The sequence below is a fragment of the Boleophthalmus pectinirostris genome, unplaced genomic scaffold, assembly GCF_026225935.1.
Source record: "Boleophthalmus pectinirostris isolate CB_2022bp ecotype Guang Dong unplaced genomic scaffold, ASM2622593v1 HiC_scaffold_757, whole genome shotgun sequence".
NCBI classification, from domain to species: Eukaryota; Metazoa; Chordata; class Actinopteri; order Gobiiformes; family Gobiidae; genus Boleophthalmus; species Boleophthalmus pectinirostris.
Genome location: NW_026571498.1, coordinates 2,680 through 25,000, shown reverse-complemented (window position 1 = coordinate 25,000; position 22,321 = coordinate 2,680). Strand labels below are relative to the sequence as shown.

The window sequence follows — 22,321 nt, the reverse complement described above, 5'->3', positions numbered from 1 at the left end:
AATTATTTATGTAGAAAACAGTTTAATAAATATTTATTTTTGGAAAAAAATAAAATAAAAAATCTGTCCCTCTTTATCTACAGTCTAAGGTGGTCATCCTAAGTTTATGTAACAGAAACTTTTGTACATACTGAGTGAAAACACATTAATGGCCCACTTATGAGACTACATACATTCTCTCAATAAAGAACAAAACAGACTGCAGTACAGAGTGATCAGCAGCACTCACCAATGCCTTGAGCAGTGACCGTGAGTACCAGCTGCAGTAGCAGCACACCCAGAGCAGCCCCTCTGGTCCAGGCACACATCCTCACAGCAGCCAGAGTCAGGACCAAGTTTCCACTGCAACAAGTTCCACTGAAGGACAAAGTCAAGACAATCCAAATGCTTGTGCAAAACCCCAGAAGAAGTACGATGACAGAGTGCTCCCAGCTTTTAAAGCAAATGGGAGGGTCTTCTGGTGTCCACTACTGTGGCTTAATTTACAGTAAATACTGTGCCACCATGACATTTAAACAGTGGAAATAAAACCTAATTTAACAATAAAAAGATGTGTATGACTATCATGTAGTAGTAAGTACAGTCAACTGTCACACATTAGAGACAGAACATTTGTGAGATTTCACAAAAGCATCAGGAGGCAAAGGCTACACTGTGTGAAGGTCCTTCTCAAAAAGACCTACAGATAGCCAATTCAATATGTGATAAGTGAGAGTTTTCAAAGTTTAGTTATACGATTCAGTAAATGGGAGGTAGTGGTTTTCCATCACTTTCTCTCAAACTTTTTTTATGGGTTGTCAGATTCAGAACAGATTATGGAATGAATGCGGCTATGTCATATCAGATACTGTTTTACCAGCTGCCCCATCTCACTGGGCTATGGTGTAGCTTGAAACCTTCATGCAGATCCTCATGATGCTTCACACCACAATGACATGAACAATCCTCCGCGCTGGTTATTTCAGGTACGTCATGACGTCAACCTCCACAGCCCCTTCTCTGAACCAAACATGGCGCTGTCCATGGAGCTGCGGTGTTGGGGAGGCGGCTGGGGTCTTCCGTCTGTCCACACAGAGTCTCTCATAGTGCTGGTAAGTCTCTTTAATAATGCATCTGATCGCATCGTGCAGATTTATAATTGAAGCGTAGTATTTCTCCTGTATCTTCTGTTTTGTTTAGCTTTTAGGCTAATTCCCATGACACAACCGTGATCGTTTTTATACCCGTGCTAGATTTTCTGCAGCAATGTCACTCACACAATCGCATTGTCTTTCCTTTTCACTTTCACCTGAATACATCGAGCAGCGGCATGTTAATGTTTCGCTGCAACCAATTATTCGTCCTTCAAGGTCAGCTGTTTTAAAAAATAGCATTCATTTTGTATTGTCTTCCCCTTTGCCTGGTGAGCAAGCCCCTGTGTGATCTTGGTCAGGAGAGTCCCTTCCTGTTGTTGATGCGTAGTGTGGGAGCGTCTGTGTGTAAAGATGCCATACAGAATTACACTTAGCTTCGGTGATTACTATCATGTTATAGTACCGTTTGTAGTTGTAGTAGTAAGACCCACCGCATGGTGACGCCCTAATTGATTGCTTTGATAGTTTCTGTTTATAATGCTGGAGCACATTTAAATTCAGCCATATAACATCAGGGTTAAACCATGTGTAGACCACATGTGTTGTCTTTCCTTTAGGCTTATTCCAAATTTTCTGGAGCTCAAGTTACAGCTTCTCCAATCGACTGGACATGGAAAACACTCACAGGTGTGGCTGACTTTTTATATAACATTTTACTGTAGGCCTACTTATTTGAAACTTAATACAAGGCTTTTATCTGGCAGAATAAAAGTACTATAGCCTACGTTGCAAACCAGAACTTACTATAAAGTGTATTTGTACTTCCAGCAACAGTCCCAGAGTTGATGTGTGGTGAGTCGTCTGTTACAAACCCAACACAGATTCTTAACTTTCTCCGGAAGCAGGTGAGGCTGTAACTTTACCCACATTAGTTTGAATAGTCTTGTACTACAGTATGATATATTCATCCGGATGTTTTATAGCGATTCAATGCAGACTATGACTTAACAGCACGTCAGGGTGCAGACACTCTGGCTTACATAGCTTTACTGGAAGAGAAGCTCCGACCAGCTTTGGTAAAAATTCACAGTTTAAACTGAAATTGCCAATATTTAAAATGTATCTTAATCATTATAAATAATTGCTTATTCATTCCAGTTGCATACATTCTGGGTGGATGCTGAAAATTATGCAAATGTGACAAGGCCCTGGTTTGCTTCACATTCTCCATTTCCACTGAACTTTGTAGTCCCTTGTCGCCATGCGAACCTCGCCATCTCCAGGATCCTGCTGACCAAAGGGGAGTCCCCACTTAATAGAATTAATGAAATAGAAGCCAAGGTAAAAAACAAAAACAAAAAACAAAAAAAACATTTTAACTGAAAATACTAAATATTGTTATTGTTTTGTTATGTAATTATTTATCTGTTATCTTTTGTATTAGCTTTACAGTGACGCTAAAGAGTGCCTTAACCTCCTCTCATACCGACTGGGAACCGCAAACTACTTCTTTGGTAGCTTGTAAGTGTTAACATTTCATAGTTCATTACAAAAGAAGAAAGGTGGCTTAAAGGTGACCATGGCTCTAGTAATAAGACATAATATTTTCTCTATAGACCGACCAGTCTAGACGCCTTTGTGTTTGGTTTCCTGGCCCCGCTGTACAAAGCCGGCCTCCCCAGCAGTCCGCTGCAGAGTCACCTCAGTCATCTGGAAAACCTGACTCAGTTTTGTGAGAACATCCTTGCTGTCTATTTCAGCTCCAGTCAATCCGGTACGATAAGTTTTATGCTGCTTTTGTCTCTCTGAAACTTTATTTTATTTCAAATTACTACATCTTCCCTCCAGGTTCTCCTGTGTCAGTTCAAGAAACAAAAGATGCCAATCTTCAGAAACTGACCCAACTTGTAAACAAAGAATCCAACTTGATAGAAAAGGTGTCTATTTTTACTCTATTTATTTAAAACTTTCTCTGACTCCTCATGTCAACATGAGACACAACACATGCCTTATGTGTTTGTGTATGTACGAGTAATGGGATATTTTAAACAGACTTATATAATTGTATGGTAACATTTGCTATAAAGCTTTAGGGTGCATTCACACCTGCACACATCACTTTAAAATTGGGGCTAAACTGGGACTAAACTCAAAACTAAACCTGGGCTAGAGCAAGACTAAACCAGGACTACAAATGACAAAACCAAGACACATGAATGTACCCTTAAAAAGTTTTAATTTCATTCAAATAACACGGTGATGACTTCTAATAGACACATAATATGCAGCCTCTATATAAAAAATAACAATTTCTTTACCATCCATCTTGTAGGATGAAGATATAAAGTTCTGAAAATAAGAATTATATTTTCATTGTTTATAAAATAAGGTCTAATCTAATTTTACTATTTCTATTTCCAGATGGATGATAACCTTCGCAGTAGCAGTCCTCAGCACAAACCGCACCGACCAGAGCCTAAACCCACTTTGGCAAATGAGAAGAACTCAAACCCTGCATAACCCAGGGCCTTATGGAAAAAAGAGGGTAAAAATATAAAGTATAGAAAAGAATGCAGGAATAATGATGATAGTTTTTGAAGATGGTGAAGGAGAGAAAATGCATAAGAGGTTTTTAACTAGTTTGGATGCACGTATGTGGTCAAGCATGGAACACTTGAGTGGTGCTAGACAGAGAGACCCTGAAAGTTTAAGGGAAAGCCAAAGGAAATGGAAACTCCATCAGGGAAAATACGGGAAATTAAAATTGCCATTTTAATTTTTAACATATTTTTGTTCTATATTATAAAGAGACAGTTTCACCGGTTGTTTTTAACTGTACTGCTATCAACTATAAAGATTAAAGAGTCTGTAAATAGTTTATTTATTACCAGAGGTGAGCACATTCTGACTTTATTATATGCATAAAATATGTATGGGCATGTGTATGACTGAAAAATATTTAGTTTGGCTCTCACAAGCTTTGTAAAATAAGTAAGCAATAGAAGAAGCATATAGTTAGATATATCTATATAAGTTATAAGAATTTTATATAAAGATTATGGAAGAATCCCCTAATGCATTATATATCTGCCTTTATTGAATGTGTCAAGTGTTCAAGTGTCATTGTTCTAGTTTTTTAACTGACTCATATACTACTTTTAACATGACACATTCCCTCTGTTTGTATTATTGTTGTATGTGCCTTCATGACTGCTGTTGTCTTTTCCTGTGTCTGTTTTAATTATAATTTTATTTCATTATTTGTCACTGCTGTTTTCTATGCACTGTGAGTTGGTAACATCAACTTCATATAATTGCAATAAATTAGATCATAACCCTAACAAATTTTATGTTTGTTATTTTGTTTAAAATGTATTTAAATTATGTTATTTTTAAAAAAAAATTTTTTATTGGTCTTAAATTACAATGATAGGTATAGAAATGTGTAATTGGTTAGGCTGATTTATAGCTTTTTTAGTGGTTAATAGAACCTCTACAATAAACCGAGCACTGTTTATAGTCAATTTAATTTTAAAAACTGATCAGTGCAAACAACACTAAAATAGTATAATTTATTAATTCAATCAAGCAGAGCATTAAGCTCATATACTATTTGGCTTATATACAAAATATACATCTGAAGATATCTATTTACACAAATTCACATGAAATACCATTTCAAAAGTGCTTTTCCAAAGATGAAAAAATATTCAGATTAACCTTAAATTTGAAAATGTACAATCAAATTAAAAATCAAATTAAAACACAATAATAATAATAATAATAATGATGATAATAATAAGTCCACATTATTTAAAGTGTGCTTATTGGTTCAAATATTCACATAAAGGTGTATCTCGTAAAATCATGATACTGTCAAAATATATTTCTGCTTATGAAAATGCACCTGCTAATTTAATATAATCTGCACACATACGTTTTTCAAAGCTAGCTGTCTTTAGCGAACTCTGGCACCTCCTGCACCATGCATACCTCCACACTCCCTGGAGCATCCATGCCCACAGCGGGGTGACACGGCTGGGTGAAGTGCTCAGAGAAGGACCCCAACAGCTGACCGCTCTGAGCATTGTAGAAGGACAAACAGCCAAACTGGTAGTCCAAGAAGATACCCACTCGTTCAGGTAAATCAATCACAAACAAACTTGAATGGATGTCATTGTGCACCAAGTGATAACTGCAACTGTGAAGAAAAAATACATTTACATAAATAATAATGGTAGCACAGACAGTGATATTTAATTTAAACTTTTTTGCATACCCCGATGGTGTGGGGGTGCACTGCAAGCACCAGGACAACTGACTTTCTCCCAGAGGACTGTTTATATTGGCAGAGCTGTAAGCCACCCCCAACCTGTAGTCAGTGCATCTTGAAACATCATTCTCCCAGTAATAGCGTCCTCTCACTGGGAGCTGCTCGCCCAGGATAGATGGACACCTGTAAAAGAAATAATCAAAAGCTGTAATTACATGTTCATACCTGTTGACGAAGTATTACTTAATATTGACGTACGCCTTATCTGGCATGTTGTCGTATGTGTCCTGAGAGTAGTGCAGGGTAGTTTGGTCCATAGACAGCTCCAGAGCAGGATGAGCAGTTGCCTTTTGCAGGTGAAACTTTGTTCCTTCACATGAAAATTAAAATTAAGAAGGCACAATAATACTGTGTGTATGATAAACAGATATGCTGAAGGAAGTGCTTACCTTTAGTAGAAATGAGCGCAGCTTCACTCTGCTCACTAGAACCAGCCTCACTCACAGCTTTTATGTAGACCAGATAATTCTCATTCGGTTGAAGAAGGACTTTATGTTCAAAGTTTTTAATACCAGAGATGGTTCTAAACACACACCAAAAAATAACTGTTATGAATGATGATGAGGGAACATAGACCTATAGTTCCTAATAGTAGTGTATTTAGTTTAGTGCACCTCAAGCCTTCTCCCTCCAGTTCATACTGTCGACAGTACTCCAGTGTGTAGGATAGTTCAGGAGTCTTCTGCATTGAGCTCCACCTCAGAAAGGCTGTGTCCCAGGTGACAGTGCACCTGTCAGTGTCAATCACAGGTACTGATGGAGCTGTACACAGAGAGAGATGTCAATGACTTTGAATAGTAATAATGGTCCTTATGCTATTCTATGATTTCTAACCTGTTTTAAAGATGAGTCGTGCACTGGGTAGAGAGCAACCTGTGTAGTTGACAGCCATCACCCACACCTTGTATGATTTGTCAGGCTCCAGTTCCTCCAAAACACAATAACTTTCCTTTACTGTCACACGGTATTCCTCTGATATAGCTGTTAAAAGCAGGAGGAAAAATAGTACTGCAAAATAGTAGTAAAAGTACGGATTGACACATGAAAATATATTGTATACACAACAGTGTTGTTAAATACTACCTCCTTGTGGATCCTCCATGCAGTACACCTGAAAGCAGTCTATGACATCTTCAGAGTTGACCTTCCAGTAGACCGTGACACTGGAGCTGGTGGCTGAGCCTGGCTCCTGGACCTGAAGAGTCGGTCTTTGAGGCACTGGAGAATTAAGTATATAATAAGTAAAATGTATTATATTAGTATTAACATTATACTGATATATATATATATATATATATATATATATATATATATATATATTTTTTTTTTTTTATTTTTTTTTTTTTTTTTACCTGCAATTCCCTTTCGCTGAGCTAACTGGGAGCTAGAAGTGTTGCCCTTTGCATAGTCCTCAAATACTAAGAGTCCTTTGGGTCCAAGCTCAAGAGACATGGCAGAGTCCAGAGCTACTATGAGCCTAAATGTATAACAAGATTTAGCTTATGTGTGATGTCCACAAAAACACAAAAAACTTTTGGTGTGAAAGTCAATGAAACAGTTCAAGCAAAACCAATACACTGTATAATATAATATGGCTCATAATACATAACACACTATTTACCAATTTGAAATGCGTGTTAGAAAAACAGCCACATCAGTCACAGTTCATTCACTAAAGGTACATACCTTGCATGAATGTCTTCAGGTGACTGTATAAAATGCAATGAGTTTTCATTTCATTAGTTGATTATCTTGACTAAAAATCAGAGATTTATCAAAACCTAGAAAGTGGCTCTAACCCTTGCGTCTGTCTCCGCCTCTCGGGCTGTAGTCTCGAGGGTGCCTTTAGCAGAGTCAATGCTCTCCTGGAATGACACTATTTGGTCGTAGAGCTGCTCCAGCTTGGCCTTCTTCTCTTCCTCCATACTCACAGACATACTGTTGTACTGATCCATGACCAGGGCCATCATCTCCTCATTCTGAGCCTGCATTTCTGTCTCACTCTTATGAAACTGTTCCTGGTTGTAAAGTACAATAGAAACTAAGGAGTACAGAACTATAACATACAATAGGTAAAACATACTTGGCTCTGGTATACATAGTATGGTGTCTTTACAACATACCTCCACTGAATTATATGCCAGCTCCAGCTCAGACACCAGGTCCTCAATGTTTTCAGATCTCCCCTGCAGCTCTGAAATCCACTCACTCAACTTTTCCTGAGGTAAAGACAATTTATTTTAACTTCATACAACTCCATTTCGATGATTTTTAACTTAATTTGAGATGCATTTTATCTGAGATATAAAATCAGGGTTTGTGGCATGTCTAAACATCAGATGTTGGCAGAAGAGTACAGGCAGTGCAATTGGATCCTGTGTCACCACCTGTAAACAGCTCAGATTTAAGTAGGTCACAGCCTCTCATGCTCTGTCAGAGGAATGGCTGACAACCCCCTATATCAAAAACAGGTGCATGATTTTGAGTAGGCAGAGACTTCTGCATATGAAGGATTTGTTTCTGTGTCTCTGAATTATTGTAACTAAACAGCACTGATATACAATATAAGAGGTAATAGTTAAACAGTCTAACTTGTGTCACATCCCAGTGGCTGACCCTGCACTGACCCAAAGTGTAAGCAGATGCCATACTAATCTCAGATCCCAGCAGCACATCACACCATCATTGCACACCGTGTTGACCATGTGTGACAATGTAATGAGCTGTGTTATACGTCTCGTATTTTTGGGAGTGCCCAGATGATATGGGTAATATTCATACATACCTTAAATAATAATTTATATTCTCAAATACAGTGGGAAATGTAAATTCATATTTGTTATAATTGGTCTAGGGCTATGTCCTAAAATAAAATCTATCATTGATATTGCAGGTTTTTGAGTCTGGATATTGCAGATGCAAACAGTTGTTACGTTGATCGCCACAGTACTAAGTCTCCTTGCAGAATTAGTGTGATTTAGTGGTTTATTGGTATGAAGATGACAATGGGTTGAAAATTGCAGATCAACATTGGCCTAGAATGATGATTTTTTTTATTTTTTATTATTGCATTATTTATGGATACTGTTTGGATTTTTATTTTTATGAATACAGTGTGATTAATATAGAAAAAATAGGTGTCCTCATCTAATAATGTGGCACCATCATATTCTAGAATTTGAAATATCCCAATAATAACAAATATGAATGTATTTGACAAAATGTTATTGTTTTTGTGTTTTGTGTATGTTTTGTGTGCTGAGTTACTATGCTTTACCATGATCTCTTCATAGGCTTTGTCCACTGCAGTAACATCATGGCTCTGGTGTGGTCCACTCTCCTGCTCCGGCAGCAGACACCCACAGCTGAGGCAGTACCAGTCAAGCCCCTCCAGCTCAGCCGCCAGCCGGGCCTGATGCTCCTCCTCTACATCAATGGTCTCATAGTCCACCTCCATAAGCTCCTCTGTGTCTGCTGTGTCCTCCAGAACGTCCTCCATGTATTCATTTTCTTTTACCAACTCTACCCTCTCATCTTCCATTTCAGCTTGTGCCATCTCTGTTGTGTCTTGTTCAGTTATAATTTCATACTCCATAGAGACATCAGGACTCACTTTTTTCTCAGCATCTTCTGTCACGTCTTGCATGCAGACATCTTGTACATCTTCACTTATATCCATTTGATGGTCCAGATCCAATGCATTTTCCTCTATATTAGCTGTTTCTAGATTCACATCTGCTGCATGTAATCCAGACAGATCTTGCAGTGGGGTAAACCTTTTCAGAGTGGAGTGTACACCTGTCTCCTCCTCTACGTCACCCATTAGTGTCTGCTCCTCATCAGCAACACTGTTATCTTTGCATTCAGTATGCTCTTCCTCCAGTTCCTCGCTTACAATTTCTTTATATTGATCTAACTCCTGTTTTGGTGCCCCTGATTCAATGCTGTGTGATTCTTCACCTTCTTGTTTATTTACTATCTCATAGTCAAGTTCCTCTGTCTCTGCCTCACTGAGTGAAACAGACCAATCCTGCCTTGTTGTCTCAGTGATTACAGAAGCTATGTCCTGTTCTTCCAAAGCTACATTTTGTCTCCCCTCGTCTGAAGCAGGGGGCAAATCAACTTTATCAGATATGATCTCTTTTTCTTCTTCAATAGTTGGTACTGTTTCAGAAGTCATCTCCTGTTCTTCCAAAGCTACATTTTGTCTCCCCTCGTCTGAAGCAGGGGGCAAATCAACTTTATCAGATATGATCTCTTTTTCTTCTTCATGTGTAGGTACTGTTTCAGAAGTTATCTCCTGTTCTTCCGGAGCTACATTTTGTCTCCCCTCCACTGAAGCAGGGGGCAAATCAACTTTATCAGATATGATCTCTTTTTCTTCTTCAATAGTTGGTACTGTTTCAGAAGTCATCTTCTGTTCTTCCAAGGCTACATTTTGTCTCCCCTCCTCTAAAGCAGTGGGCAAATCAACTTTATCAAATGCATTTTCTGGTTCTTTTTCAATTGTTGGTACTGTTTCAGAAGTCATCTCCTGTTCTTCCAAAGCTATATTCTGTTCCCCCTCCTCTAAAGCAGGGGGCAAATCAACTTTATCAGATATGATCTCTTTTTCTTCTTCATGTGTAGGTACTGTTTCAGAAGTTATCTCCTGTTCTTCCGGAGCTACATTTTGTCTCCCCTCCACTGAAGCAGGGGGCAAATCAACTTTATCAGATATGATCTCTTTTTCTTCTTCAATAGTTGGTACTGTTTCAGAAGTCATCTTCTGTTCTTCCAAGGCTACATTTTGTCTCCCCTCCTCTAAAGCAGTGGGCAAATCAACTTTATCAAATGCATTTTCTGGTTCTTCTTCAATTGCTGGTACTGTTTCAGAAGTCATCTCCTGTTCTTCCAAAGCTACATTTTGTCTCCCCTCGTCTGAAGCAGGGGGCAAATCAACTTTATCAGATATGATCTCTTTTTCTTCTTCAACTGTTGGTACTGTTTCAGAAGTCATCTCCTGTTCTTCCAAAGCTACATTTTGTCCCCCCTCCTCTGAAGCAGGGGGCAAATCAACTTTATCAGATACAATCTCTGTTTCTTCTGACACAACCTGCGCAATCTGCTCAGCTTCAGGGCATTCCTCAGCAAGAACAGTTGTTACATCTTCATCTTTTATAGCTGTCATTATAACTATGTGTACTTTTTCTTGCAGCTGAGTGTCTGTTTGTATTTGTGTAATTGTTTCTGGCACAGTTACTGGTATTTCCTGTGGAGGTGTATAGATAGGTTCCTTCAAATCTGTCTTTTGTTTGACTTTGTGACTCTCATCCATGGACGAAGGTGTTTCATCTACACTAGCTTCAATATCCTTTGTTTTATATTCTACCTCAGGTTTTTGTGATTCCATTATTGGCTCTTGGACTGTAAAAGGCATTTCTTTTTGAAAAATATTACTTGGTATTGATGGCACAATTTCTTGTTTTTCCAACTCTAAATTTTTATCTGCTTCTTTGATCTCCTCCTTTGGCAAATGTAAATCTTCTTTAGCTTTTTCTTCAAATTTAGACACAATTTCACTCTCTGGCTGTGTTACAACCTCTGCTATCAGTTCCAAGTTATCTGCCTGATCAACTTCCTGATCTGCTGGACTCATATCTGGCTGTGGGCTTATTTCTATATCCATTTCAACAGCTTGTCCTTTGGGAACAAGCAGTATGAGCTCACCACTATCATTGACCATCTCCTTAACCACATCAGCCTTGACCTCTGAAGCAACTAATTCTTCACTAGAAACATCTTCTTGTTTGACAATTTCTATTGGCTTTTCCACTGGTTCAATCTTAGCATCATCTTGTGTCATAATTTCACCTTCTTGATCCAAATCATCAACTGTTGATGTAGTGGCCAAATTAACCTCTTGCAGATCAATGCATACTTGAGTTTGAATATCTATTTCGCCTTTTTCAATAACTTCCACATGTGCTTGGACAGGGGGCTCACAGTCAGCAATAACTTCTAAACATGAATCTTTGGGAATCTCCAGCCCTGTATCTTCAACTACAGCATCCACTATGGACTCAGACACTTGAGTTTCATCTCCTTGAATGGCTGTCTGAAGAATGTCTGTAGCTGGGGCAGGTGTATCTATGGTAGCTGCTTCATCTGTAATTTCCATCTTCTCAGTTGGTAGATGTATTTCAGAGGTGCTCTGCTCAACAGATTCTTGCTTTGGAATTTCTGAAATTTCTACTTCAGACACAACTTCAACACTCTGAGATTCTCCCGGAGGCTTTTTAATTTCAGTGTGTTTGCCTTCAATTACTTTTGACTTTTCTATAATTTTGTCTTTCTGATCAGGAGCTGACACATTGTTTTCATGTTCAACCTGTGATATTGATGATTCTGAGGATGTTTCAAATTCAGTCACTTTAGACTTTTCCACACTTTCTTCTTTTTGATAAGACGTTAACACTTTGTTTTCATGTTCGACTTGTGATATTGATGATTCTGAACTTTTTTCAAATGGCCTAGTCTCTTTTATCTCATCTCCCTTCATTGTTTCTTCAGTATCTTCTGCTTCAACTACTCGTGTCAAGCACCCACTCATCTCAAACTCATTCTGTGACCACATCATCCTTCCTCCTTTATGGTCATCTACAACCTCAGCTGAAACCTCCACATTTGGTGTCTCATCTTTCAAGATAAACTTCTCCAGGTAGCCACTGTCCGCTTCCTCACAATCATCAGTCAAACACCTCTTGTAGGATTTCTCGGATGTAACGCTTTCTGCTTCAGAGTACTCCTCATCGCTTCTCCTTCTCTCCCCCATAGCATCCTCATAAAGGTCAGAGTACATAAACGACATGGCAGTGGGTTCTTCCAATAATATGGGGTCAATGATCTTTGGTGGGCCAGAGGAGATATAGATAGGAGTTAGAACAGTCTCCTCACTTTCAAATAGCACTGAGCCACTTTCTTTGACAGAGCTCTGGCGTCGCATCCTCTCTTTAGCTTCCTCTTCACTTTGCTGCACTAAATCAGCAGGAGGGCCCTCTCCATAAAACACTTCATCCAGGTGCTCTCCAACAATGTCCTCATCAGACACAAAAACAAAGGACTCTTCAGAGGCAGAGGGGCTAATAGTTTTGACTGTGTCTTTGGTGGTCTGCTCTGGTTCTGGAGGAGGGACAGGCGTTATACACTCATCCTGTTCTTCTGCTGCTTGTTCATCAGGAGTCACAACGTCAAGCAGGGTAAACTTCTCAAAGTAATCAATATCACCAGGGCCATCTGCAGCAGGTTTGAGATCTGAGTCTGATGGTGGATGGGGTGAAGTGTCTTTTGATTCCTGTAATAAAAAATAAACACTTAATCACAAACCGTTTTGAGGAGATACTTTTTTCTTTTGAACAAAAAATTTTAATAATGTTCTCAAAGAATTACTTGATATTGATTTAGATTGAAAAATAGACCTTGACTTATCAATCCAATTGATATTAAATCAATCAAAAGTATACAGCACAAATTATTATTAATGATGTGTCAAATAGAGCTTTTTTTTGTGTGTTTTTGACCACATTGTCACACAAGGTGATACATTGCAGAGAAAGTCTGCAATAGTTCACCAAACAATATATGTGATTCATTGACAACATGGGTGCGGTGTGTTACACAAAAGTGTGGCTTTACGAGAATGACTTTACTGTCTGTGTGCATTTCTGTACTAAACTAAATCCTACCTCATTTTGTGATTCTGCAGCCTGCAAGTCTTCTCCCTCAACAGGAGTCCACTGGTGGTGGTTTCTGGACTTGATCTTCGGAGTCTGGTCCAGATAGGATAGGTTGTCCTGCAGCTCAGTGCTCTCCTCCTCATCTACAGTGGGCAGTTTAGATGGTACTCTGATGTTGAGAATTTCATAACCTTCAGAAATCAAACTAAACAGCTGCTGGTCCATGCTCTTTATCTCCTCCAGGTCTGGTTCAGTCTTGGTTTTGTCCTGTTTGACATTGGGCTGAGAAACCTCCATCATCTCCAGTCTCTCCACTCCCAGAGCCGAGGCAGATCGAGAACTGCCCGGCCTGCTGAACCTATCACTGAGCCTGCTACTCCTCCCGGACCTGGTCCGCCGCCGCACCACTTTCTCCTCATCAAAGATGATGGTGATGTTGCCCGCTGCCCCGGAGCCCTCCATGCTGCCCCCTTCTGACACAGAACTGGTTTCGGACGCCCAGGGAGTGGAGCAGCGACTGGAGGCAGTCTCCCACACAATCCCACTGTCCTCGCTCTGTACAGTCACCATTGAGAATGAAGGATCCACCATGAGGCACTGCAGTTTGGGCTTCACTGAATGGTCCTGGATAACCTCTCGCAAACTGCACAAGAAAGGACTTGTTAGCAGAGCTGCTCAGTGCAGTGGGTTGGACATAACTAAACTGTTCAGCAAGATTTATTTTCTGACACTTCACAGTACAAACTAATGAATCAACATCCACATAGCACAACTAAGACAAGTTAAAACTTAGAAAATTTTAACTTATAGGCATGCAAAGTGAAATCTACTGCAAAGCTGGACAATAAGCAAAGTAACTAATTAAATACTCTCAAGGCAGTCTTTTCCAGCTATGAATACAACTTGGCCCTGAACACATTGCTACAGTGTGACAGCCTTGTACGTCACTGGTATAATATTGGAAAAACGATGCCTGCCCTCAAAGATGCATCCAAGATATCAGTGTCTTCTGCTATTTATGACATGACAGGACTATATGGTGCAACTTGATAAATGAGTTACATAAAGTCAGATCGTGAATAACTGGTAGAGCTGTGACTGAGAACTAAAGATGAGAGGTTACTTGTTGATCAGGTATTAACAATTCAATTTAAAAGGTCAGCTAAACTAGAGGGCATGAACACAGAAGAAGATGAACAGGAAATTGTATAAAGACCTGTTTTGAAGTTCCTCCACCTCATCTTCATCGTCTTGGCTGAGAGATTCCAGTGGTTCATAAGAACACTCCTGTAGCTCTGTCATCTCCGAGTCCAAACTCTCAGGTTCATCCATCTTGACTTTGGTCCAATTTTTGCGCTTGTTACCCAAAAGCTAAGAATCCTCTTTTTGTTTTCAACCACTATGAATGTAGGAGCTCTGCTGTGACTGTTTGCTACATCTAAGTTGGGAGCTGTCCATCTGACTCAGCTGGACAAGAATAGACTGAGTGGGGAATGAAAAGGGGGAGTGGAGCCGGAGCAATGAAGAACCACTGTAGCTGTATCCCTCCAGTAAAAGTCCATTTAGTCCAGTATATAGCAATGAGTTATTTAAAAGTGAAGGTATATTTACAATTTCCAGTATTTTGGAATTTAACTGTGTTGTTACTTAAAATGCAAGAGTAGGCCTCTTTAAGATGTAAACCCCCTTAGTAGAGTTAAATATAGACCAAGGCTGAAATAGTACCCAGACCCTACAGCTGAGAGTTGGTCCAGATTTTCTGTGGCATCTGTCCCCCGTCAGTGACTGCAGCCCAAGTCATTAAACTGCATGCAATAAAATGTCACAAGCACAACACACAATCAAGACTCATGCTGTTTGTTAGTCTGTAAGAACATAAACCTTAGTGTGAATATATGTTCCAATGTAACCTAACCTAATTGCACTAAATGAGTAAAATGCACCAGAGCATTTCAAGCCCCATTTACACAGCATATGTGGTCCAGAAAATTTTAATGAGATGTAACTAACAAGGTATTAACATTCTTGGGGTGAAGAGAAACTTTTAGGTGTGTAAAAAGACCGATACTTCACTACACTATGCTGTAGATGTTATCTTACTGCTTACTACTTGCTGAACGTTTGGATCTTGTGCTTCTCTCTTCTCTAGGGCATTGCTCGGGCAGGCACACGCTACGTATAAGTAATACATTTTTGTTGTTGTTGTTGTTTCATAGATAATTTGCAAATTTATGAAACTTGGAGCAACAGATTTGATTCCAGCTTTGCCCACTAGATTTTATGCCTCACAATAATTTTAACGGCTCCATTTCTATACCAAAAGCCTGAACTTAAAATGTAAATCACCCTGACCTTTTTCATAGGTTTTTTTTTCCTGTATTGCTGCCCATATCCAAGACAGTACACTACAATTATAACCACCTTTAAATCTAGGCAATATTTTTTTGTAAAATCTTAAATATAACTGTTGTTTTAGTGAGTAGTCTCACCTGTCATATACACTTTAAAGCCACAGTATGCAACTTTTTCAAAGCGATTTGGCTGCAAATAATCTAGGCAAGTGAAGAAGAGCAGAGACAACACAAAGCTAATTAGTTTCAAACTAGAAATGTATTGGTGATTATGTTTTTGAAAGGCCTCCCCCTGCATGTCTCTATGGAAATGTTGAATCTTTGGCAATGGAGAATGTATAAAAAGGTATAGTGTAGTATATATAGGAAAGTATAGCTTTCTATCTCAATGGAATTATATATATTATATACTTCAAATGTGGCATATACCAAGAGAAACACTAACTCGACTGCTGTTTTGCATAGGTCTGAACCTATTTTAATAGAACCATGGTCTGAACCCCCTTAGCCAAATTATCAGCCGCACTAGATATGGAAACCGACACAGAAACGGGCACCATCAGTCACCTCCTCTACATGGATGACAACAAGCTGTATAAGGGAGCTATCCACACTACCAGGATCTACAGCACATGTATTGGAATGTCATTTGGGCTTGAGAAACGTAGTATTGAGGACAGTTACAAGTACCTTGGTATCCCACAAGCAAATGGCAACCTTGAAGTGGCAACAAGAAAAGCGGCTACAGCCAAATACATGCAAAGAGTGAGGCAAGTCCTATGAAGCCAGCTCAATGGCAAGAACAAAGCTCAGACAAGAAACAGCTACGCCCTGCCATTAATCAGATACCCAGCAGGCATCATAAGCTGGCCAAAGGAGAAGATACAGATCACGGATGTGAAGACACGAAAGCTCCTGACCATGCATGGAGGGTTCCATCTCAAATCAAGCACCGAGACTGTACGCAAGCCGGAAGGAGGCCAAGGCATAATGAGTGTAGGAATCACTGTCCAGAATGAAACATCCAAGTACATCAATGACAAGGCCCCGACAGACGACGTGCTTAGAGAATGTTTCAGACAGTGGAGTTCAGAGGAAGAGGTGCTGGAGTGACTGTCATGGCAGGACAAGCCCCTACATGGGGGTACCACCAAAACATAACTAAATAGCAGATATCAAGAAATCCTACCAATGGCTTGAGAGGGCTGGTCTGAAGGACAGTACAGAGGCACTCTGGCCGCTCAGGAGCAGGCCCTGAGCACCCGACCAACAGAAGCCCTGATCTACCGCACCAAACAAGACCCAAGGTGTAGGCTGTGCAAATACAGTCCAGCACATAGCTGCAGGGTGCAATATGCTGGCAGGGAAAGCAAACATGGAGCAACATAGCCAAGTGGCATAGTGTATAGAAACATCTGTGCAGAGTACGGGCTGGAGACCCCAGGGTCAAGATGGGAAACACCTCCAAAGGTTGTGGAGAAGCTGAGCCAAGATCCAGTGGGACTTCCAGATACAGACTGACAGGATGGTGATGGCGAACCAACCAGTGGTGGTGGATAAGCAACAGAACAAAACTGTAGTGGTGGACATCACAATGCCAAGCGATGGTAGTATCAGGAAAAAGGAACACAAGAAACTAGAGAAATACCAGTGGCTAGGAGCTGCTGAAGGCATCGATGGTGCCCGTGGTGATCTGGGCACTTGGAGATGTAACCCCCAAACTGGAGGAGTGGCTACAGCAGATACCAGGAAAAACATCAAACATCTCAGTCCAGAAAAGTGTGGTATTAGGAACAGCAAAGATATTGCGCAGAACTCTTCAGCTCCCAGATCTCTGGTAGAGGGCCTGAGCTGGATGAGGGTGAGACAGACCGACCACCATGTAAGGTGAGGAACATATTTATTTTTTTTTTTTTATGAACATTTATTGTAATAAACATTATGATTTAAATTTATTAATCAATTGCTACATATAACAGAATTGTGATGTTGATCACTGAAATTCTCAAAGAATAATAACATTCCTTATTGTTGCAATTAACAACAGTAACTAATAAAAGATTTAAACAATTTGCAGATACATTAGATATGCAAAGTCCACAGTAGACACTTGTAGTCAGTTATAAATGTAACATTTGACATTTCTTTGGAAATACTGATCTATGCCCACACTGTACCAAAAAAGCCTCCATCACAATGGCCTTTAGTTTGTTGCTGATGACACATAAACAGAACATTGTGTATGCCTGGGCATAAAAAACAGGTTTGAGGCACAGAATACTGAAGAACTCCATCAAACTTATATCCACTGGCCTTGAGGTAGAGGCTGATTGCAAAGATCTCCCTGTTCTGTTATCTTCCAGTCCGCTCTTTGTGAATTATGACTCCGAGTGGGAGAAGCGAGTTGAGGTCTTTCCTCTCATCTAGAATCTGATACGACTGCAAATACAAAAGGTAGCTTTTTACAATTTGTCTTATTAGAAGAAAGTTTCTATCATCATGTTATATTTGTATGTCATAGTTTTCACTATGTAAATATATAAAATACAACAAACAAATTAGGTGCAGTAACTTCTCATGTTTACTTTAGCTCTCTGCACAGCTTTACTCTATCTTTTTGATTTTTAACATGAAAACTAACTAAAAATAATTTCTCAACATGTATGATGTGTGATTTTATCAGTACCAACGGCAGCAAAACACTCATACAATTTAAACACATACAGTACCTCAGCAAACTTTGCTTTGATGGTGTCAAACTTTGCTTTCTCATAAACAGCTCTGGCAACATTATGCCTCTCAAAGGGTTCTGAAATAAATACAACATTCCAAATAAGCAAAATGTATGGTGTATAAACTTTCAGGCACAAATTTAAAATAAAATTAGTGGTCTTGTGATGGCAAGCTTTCAAACTACTTTTTTGTCTTTACCTTCAACACAAATGAATTTACTCTTCCAATCTGGAGAAGTCTTTGGTAAAGTTCTGGCCTCTCGAACTGAGACTATCTGGCTGTCCCATCTAGCAAAAAACATAAAAAAAAGATTACAAAACATATTTTAGTCATAATTAGTCCATAATAATAGTTGATAAATACTTTAAATTCACATAAAATAACTGAATGACACTGAATGTATGAATAATGGTACACAAGCAAAAATACACAATTACAAATATGGGATAAAAAAAGATAAATGCTGGTTTCATTTTAAATCAGTGTTATGTTAATATGATATAATTAACATAAAATTGTGCATGTGTAATCATACACAACTGAAGCATGTAATTAAAAAACTTCAAGATCATGGAATGTCATATTAGCTGGTGCAAAACCCAGCTGCTGCTGTCGTTCACAGAGAAACTTGACACTGGTGAAAAAGACGAAGCAAAGTGAGAGGGTGGGTTTAAATAGTTCAAGAATTGTCTTAGCAAACTACCTGAAGTCAAAGGCATAGTACTTAAGGAATCCCAGAAAAAGATCTCCTAAAGAGGATTTGTTTTTGGATCTGTAGTGTGGGACACGTCGAGAACCATCTGGGACCATATCAAGTTCCAACAAAGGATCAAAACATGCCTAATAAAACACAACAGAAAAGATTAGGCCAAAGTCATAACTGTGAAACACATGAAAAACCTAAGATCTGAAGAGACTTACTGGATGGTCCCTCTGCAGTGAAGGAAGAACACAGGGTTTCAGAACTGCAAAAAAATATAGTACAGTTGTATTTACATCAGTACCGCAAGAAAATGAAATGCCCAGCACCAACTTACTTTGAAGGTAGTTCAGTGCCATCAGAGCTAAAGTGTAGCTGCTCAAGGTCCCTTTGCTAGCATCATTGATTTCACAATGCCGTGCCCATTTCTTGATGACAAGCAAAAGGGGTTGTATCCTGATGTCAGCTGAAAAAAAAGAAATCAGTGAGCCTGATCCCTAAGCCCTCCAAAATGGACATTGTATACACACAAATAAGGCACGGACCATGGGTGTAACTCCTCAGTAGAAATGTGTTTCTAATTCCCACAGTGTTGTTGACATTCAGATCAAACTCCAGGTTACTTAAAAATGATTGTGAAAAACATATTACAAATGTCACATGTTAATAAAATACAATGGTACAAGGATATGACATCCTACCTGCCTTTCTCTTTGAACCGTAGAATTGGCACTTTCGCTCTAATCAGCAGCACTTTGTCCACATATGCTTTAAATTAAGAGTATTCAATTTTAACTAGGGCAGACTGACCAATATTTAAGAAAACAGCACCCTTTAGTGGGGAGCTGGGAGAGTTACAGTTTATAAATAAGATCTTCCATTAGAAAATGCAATAGGCAATATTAATAACAATATTGTTTATTAATTATTATTTTTGTTACTACTCACCTAGAGTTCGAAGTAATCTCAAGAGTGCAGAGAGAACATGGATGGCCTTATCATAATTTTTCTATAAATGTTATTAGAAAAAACTTACAGTACACATTTTGTCTTGTACATTTAGACAGCCTGAGGAAATCTGTAAATACTCACCTTCATCCTAACAACCAGACAGAGATCAGCATCACTACTGCGACAGCCCAAACCACTCATAGTAGAGCCAGTCAGGTACAGCCTTGCATCTATGAGAAGAGTCAGTCAACATTTAACTTTTTAATTAAATGACTCACCCCCTCTTTAAGCTTCACTATCTTTGTTTTGTCAGTTATACAGTTATATAAATGTGTATTACAATAAATGAATAAGTAAATAAAAATAAAAGGAAAGCAAATCCAAGACACCAAAAAATTAACTGTAACTTTGTTTTCACCTGGGTATAAACTTCGTATATCTTTCTGTAGTTGTGCTCTACACGTCTCTTTCCGACACAAGTCCACATACTGTTGCCGACAGGCTTCAAAAAGTTCCACCATCTGAGCACTCACCTAAAACAACATGACAGCAATCGAACAAACAAACCCAAATCTAAATGTTACACCTAAACAATAAAAAATATGACATATTTTGTTTCTCTTTATGAATACTTCACTAACATTCCCTAACTGATACATATTCGTAAAGGAAAAGAACATAAAATGAGTCAAAGGCTAAATTCCTACAACAAATAATGTGAGGTTGTTCATAATATGGATCTATCATATTATTTAAAAGTTTATGATTTGGCTATTTCCATGTGTTAATTTGTTTACCTTGTCATTTGTATAAGACTGCAGACTGTCGGAGGTTTCAGGAGAGCTAGGCGTGTGAGCTGGTGGGCTGGAGTAATAAGACACATTGGGAGTCGTACCATGAGATGCCCCAGAGATTGCTTGGTGAGGGGGGCAACGATGTTGAGGAAGAGGGGGAGATTCAAATGAAGGAGAGATTTCATCTGAATGAAAGGATTCAACCCGCTGACGTTTCACATATCGGTTTGGGCTGCCAGTGCTGTATTGTCTCCTGAGAAATCAGGACAAATGTTAATAGTTTAGCAACTGACTAGGGCTGATAGATGATAAGGGCACACACCCTGCACAGGGTTGTGACCAAAATAACAAATACATTTCATCACTTCAAGATTATGAATAGATCAAATTAAGTTATGTCATTATGTGTGAGGTTTAACAATTGTACTTGAGAACTGAAAGTTATTAAGTAATTATTAACAGTCTGCCTCCTTACCCAATAGTACAGCTATTCAATAGACTTCATACATTATTTAACAATCGACACAAAACATGCTTAATAACTGGATAATTTCACTTACTTACGACTGTTGGCGACTGGGGGACCTACGGGGTAATCTGGGATTGATGTTGGCTTCCATTGATAAAGTGGCAGACTCTCCGGTCCAGCATAGCTTTGAAAACGCAAAGACAACATTTAATAAAGCAGGGAAAGCCTTTCAGAATGCCAAAGTATTTTTAAACCAGTTTTAAACTACTTTTAAACCACTGTTAGTGAAACTACTGCACATCGCACCACTTCACTGAAAACGAAACAATCTAACTTTGTTTACTCACTTGTTAATATGGGACCGCTGTGATTGTGGGTTGAAATAAAAACGTGAAGAGGCAGTGGGTCGTGTAAATGATCCATTATAGAAGCCCAGAAGCCCACTTTGTTCACTACGAGGAAACATGTTGTGGTTTTGACGACTCTCCAACACCAAAAGCCCGTGGACTAAAGTAACAGCGATGACGATGATGAAACGGTACGTTGAACAACAATACACTGTATTAAGAACATCACCCAGTCGAGAAGGACTGCCAACTAATAGTAAATCTCACACGAGCCAAAATAACAGCGTTCTCTAGAACTAGCTAAACAAAACGTATGGCAAAATAACAACGACTGCGCCAATTAACAGCGAAAACACATATATACAAGTGCAAGATAACTCAACGATAATCGATTGTGCGGGTCGCATGAAGCCTGACTTCCGGGTAGACAGCACTTCCGTTCTGCAAGAGGCGGGCGTCTTTTCGGGGGCCGTTTCATTAAAGTGATAGTAACTTCGTTGGGGTGGAAAATCAGCTGCATGATTCCATGGAGATACAGTAGATTGTTATAAGCATATTTTGGAACATTCTCCGTGGAGATAGATATAGCCATAGAAACAAGCAGGAGGAGGCCCTCCTCCAGGCCAAATAAAAGTATAAAAGTCAGTTTTTTGAAAACGCAAGCTCACTCACAGGACAGCAAAAACACATACATAATGAAAACAAAACAAAAAACAAACAGCCTTTTTTTGGGCCAAAAATAATTATGGCGTTTTAATATTTAATTTATTGAACCAAAATGTTTTTCATAAATGTAAGTACATTAACTGAAGAACAATCATAGCAGCATTAATACTTTTATGTGGGGTATAAGAG

At 39.0% G+C, this 22,321-nt stretch overlaps 3 protein-coding genes across 5 annotated transcripts; 1 reads left to right on the top strand and 2 right to left on the bottom strand.

The window, feature by feature from the left end:
• Window positions 1-952: 952 nt before the first annotated feature.
• mtx3 (metaxin 3) lies at window positions 953-4,418 on the top strand. The gene is made up of 9 exons (XM_020920957.2): window positions 953-1,091; window positions 1,691-1,760; window positions 1,902-1,978; window positions 2,057-2,149; window positions 2,232-2,414; window positions 2,518-2,594; window positions 2,690-2,847; window positions 2,922-3,010; window positions 3,495-4,418. Exons 1-9 carry the CDS (start codon window positions 1,011-1,013, stop codon window positions 3,591-3,593), a joined length of 927 nt encoding a protein of 308 aa, XP_020776616.1. The 5' UTR covers window positions 953-1,010; the 3' UTR covers window positions 3,594-4,418.
• Window positions 4,373-16,758, bottom strand: cmya5 (cardiomyopathy associated 5). The gene is made up of 14 exons (XM_055165419.1): window positions 14,338-16,758; window positions 13,131-13,764; window positions 8,684-12,739; window positions 7,530-7,625; window positions 7,206-7,424; window positions 7,093-7,115; window positions 6,759-6,883; window positions 6,490-6,624; window positions 6,241-6,414; window positions 6,021-6,168; window positions 5,796-5,929; window positions 5,605-5,716; window positions 5,353-5,529; window positions 4,373-5,274 (listed from the first exon to the last, which is right to left on the bottom strand). The coding sequence occupies exons 1-14, from the start codon at window positions 14,451-14,453 to the stop codon at window positions 5,022-5,024; spliced, it is 6,402 nt and encodes a 2,133-aa protein (XP_055021394.1). The 5' UTR covers window positions 14,454-16,758; the 3' UTR covers window positions 4,373-5,021.
• Window positions 16,759-17,355: 597 nt separating this feature from the next.
• tent2 (terminal nucleotidyltransferase 2) lies at window positions 17,356-21,894 on the bottom strand. 3 transcript variants are annotated; one of them, XM_020920913.2, is made up of 14 exons: window positions 21,467-21,894; window positions 21,211-21,303; window positions 20,654-20,903; window positions 20,275-20,389; window positions 19,998-20,086; window positions 19,854-19,914; window positions 19,607-19,673; window positions 19,451-19,527; window positions 19,243-19,371; window positions 19,127-19,170; window positions 18,909-19,045; window positions 18,404-18,492; window positions 18,202-18,281; window positions 17,356-17,911 (listed from the first exon to the last, which is right to left on the bottom strand). In XM_020920913.2, the coding sequence occupies exons 1-14, from the start codon at window positions 21,583-21,585 to the stop codon at window positions 17,825-17,827; spliced, it is 1,437 nt and encodes a 478-aa protein (XP_020776572.1). In that variant the 5' UTR covers window positions 21,586-21,894; the 3' UTR covers window positions 17,356-17,824. The 3 variants fall into 3 exon arrangements, 2 of the variants coding, with proteins under 2 accessions (XP_020776572.1, XP_055021396.1); XM_055165421.1 differs by having other exon boundaries at window positions 21,215-21,303; XR_008633627.1 differs by lacking the exon at window positions 17,356-17,911 and having other exon boundaries at window positions 18,221-18,281; window positions 18,404-18,839.
• Window positions 21,895-22,321: the final 427 nt, after the last annotated feature.

Bases quoted from the DNA above. Each gene is read 5' to 3' on its own strand.
- mtx3 (XM_020920957.2), top strand. From the start codon at position 1,011: ATGGCGCTGTCCATGGAGCTGCGGTGTTGGGGAGGCGGCTGGGGTCTT. The intron at 1,761-1,901 runs GTGTGGCTGACT...TTGTACTTCCAG, and splicing joins GACATGGAAAACACTCACAG to CAACAGTCCCAGAGTTGATG. The intron at 1,979-2,056 runs GTGAGGCTGTAA...GATGTTTTATAG, and splicing joins TTAACTTTCTCCGGAAGCAG to CGATTCAATGCAGACTATGA.
- cmya5 (XM_055165419.1), bottom strand. From the start codon at position 14,453: ATGGATGAACCTGAGAGTTTGGACTCGGAGATGACAGAGCTACAGGAG. The intron at 6,625-6,758 runs GTAAAAAAAAAA...TTAATTCTCCAG, and splicing joins TCAGCGAAAGGGAATTGCAG to TGCCTCAAAGACCGACTCTT. The intron at 6,169-6,240 runs GTTAGAAATCAT...CTCTGTGTACAG, and splicing joins ACGACTCATCTTTAAAACAG to CTCCATCAGTACCTGTGATT.
- tent2 (XM_020920913.2), bottom strand. From the start codon at position 21,585: ATGTTTCCTCGTAGTGAACAAAGTGGGCTTCTGGGCTTCTATAATGGA. The intron at 19,674-19,853 runs GTGAGTAGTAAC...CTTAATTTAAAG, and splicing joins GAGATTACTTCGAACTCTAG to CATATGTGGACAAAGTGCTG. The intron at 19,372-19,450 runs GTCCGTGCCTTA...CTTTTTTTTCAG, and splicing joins ACTGAGGAGTTACACCCATG to CTGACATCAGGATACAACCC.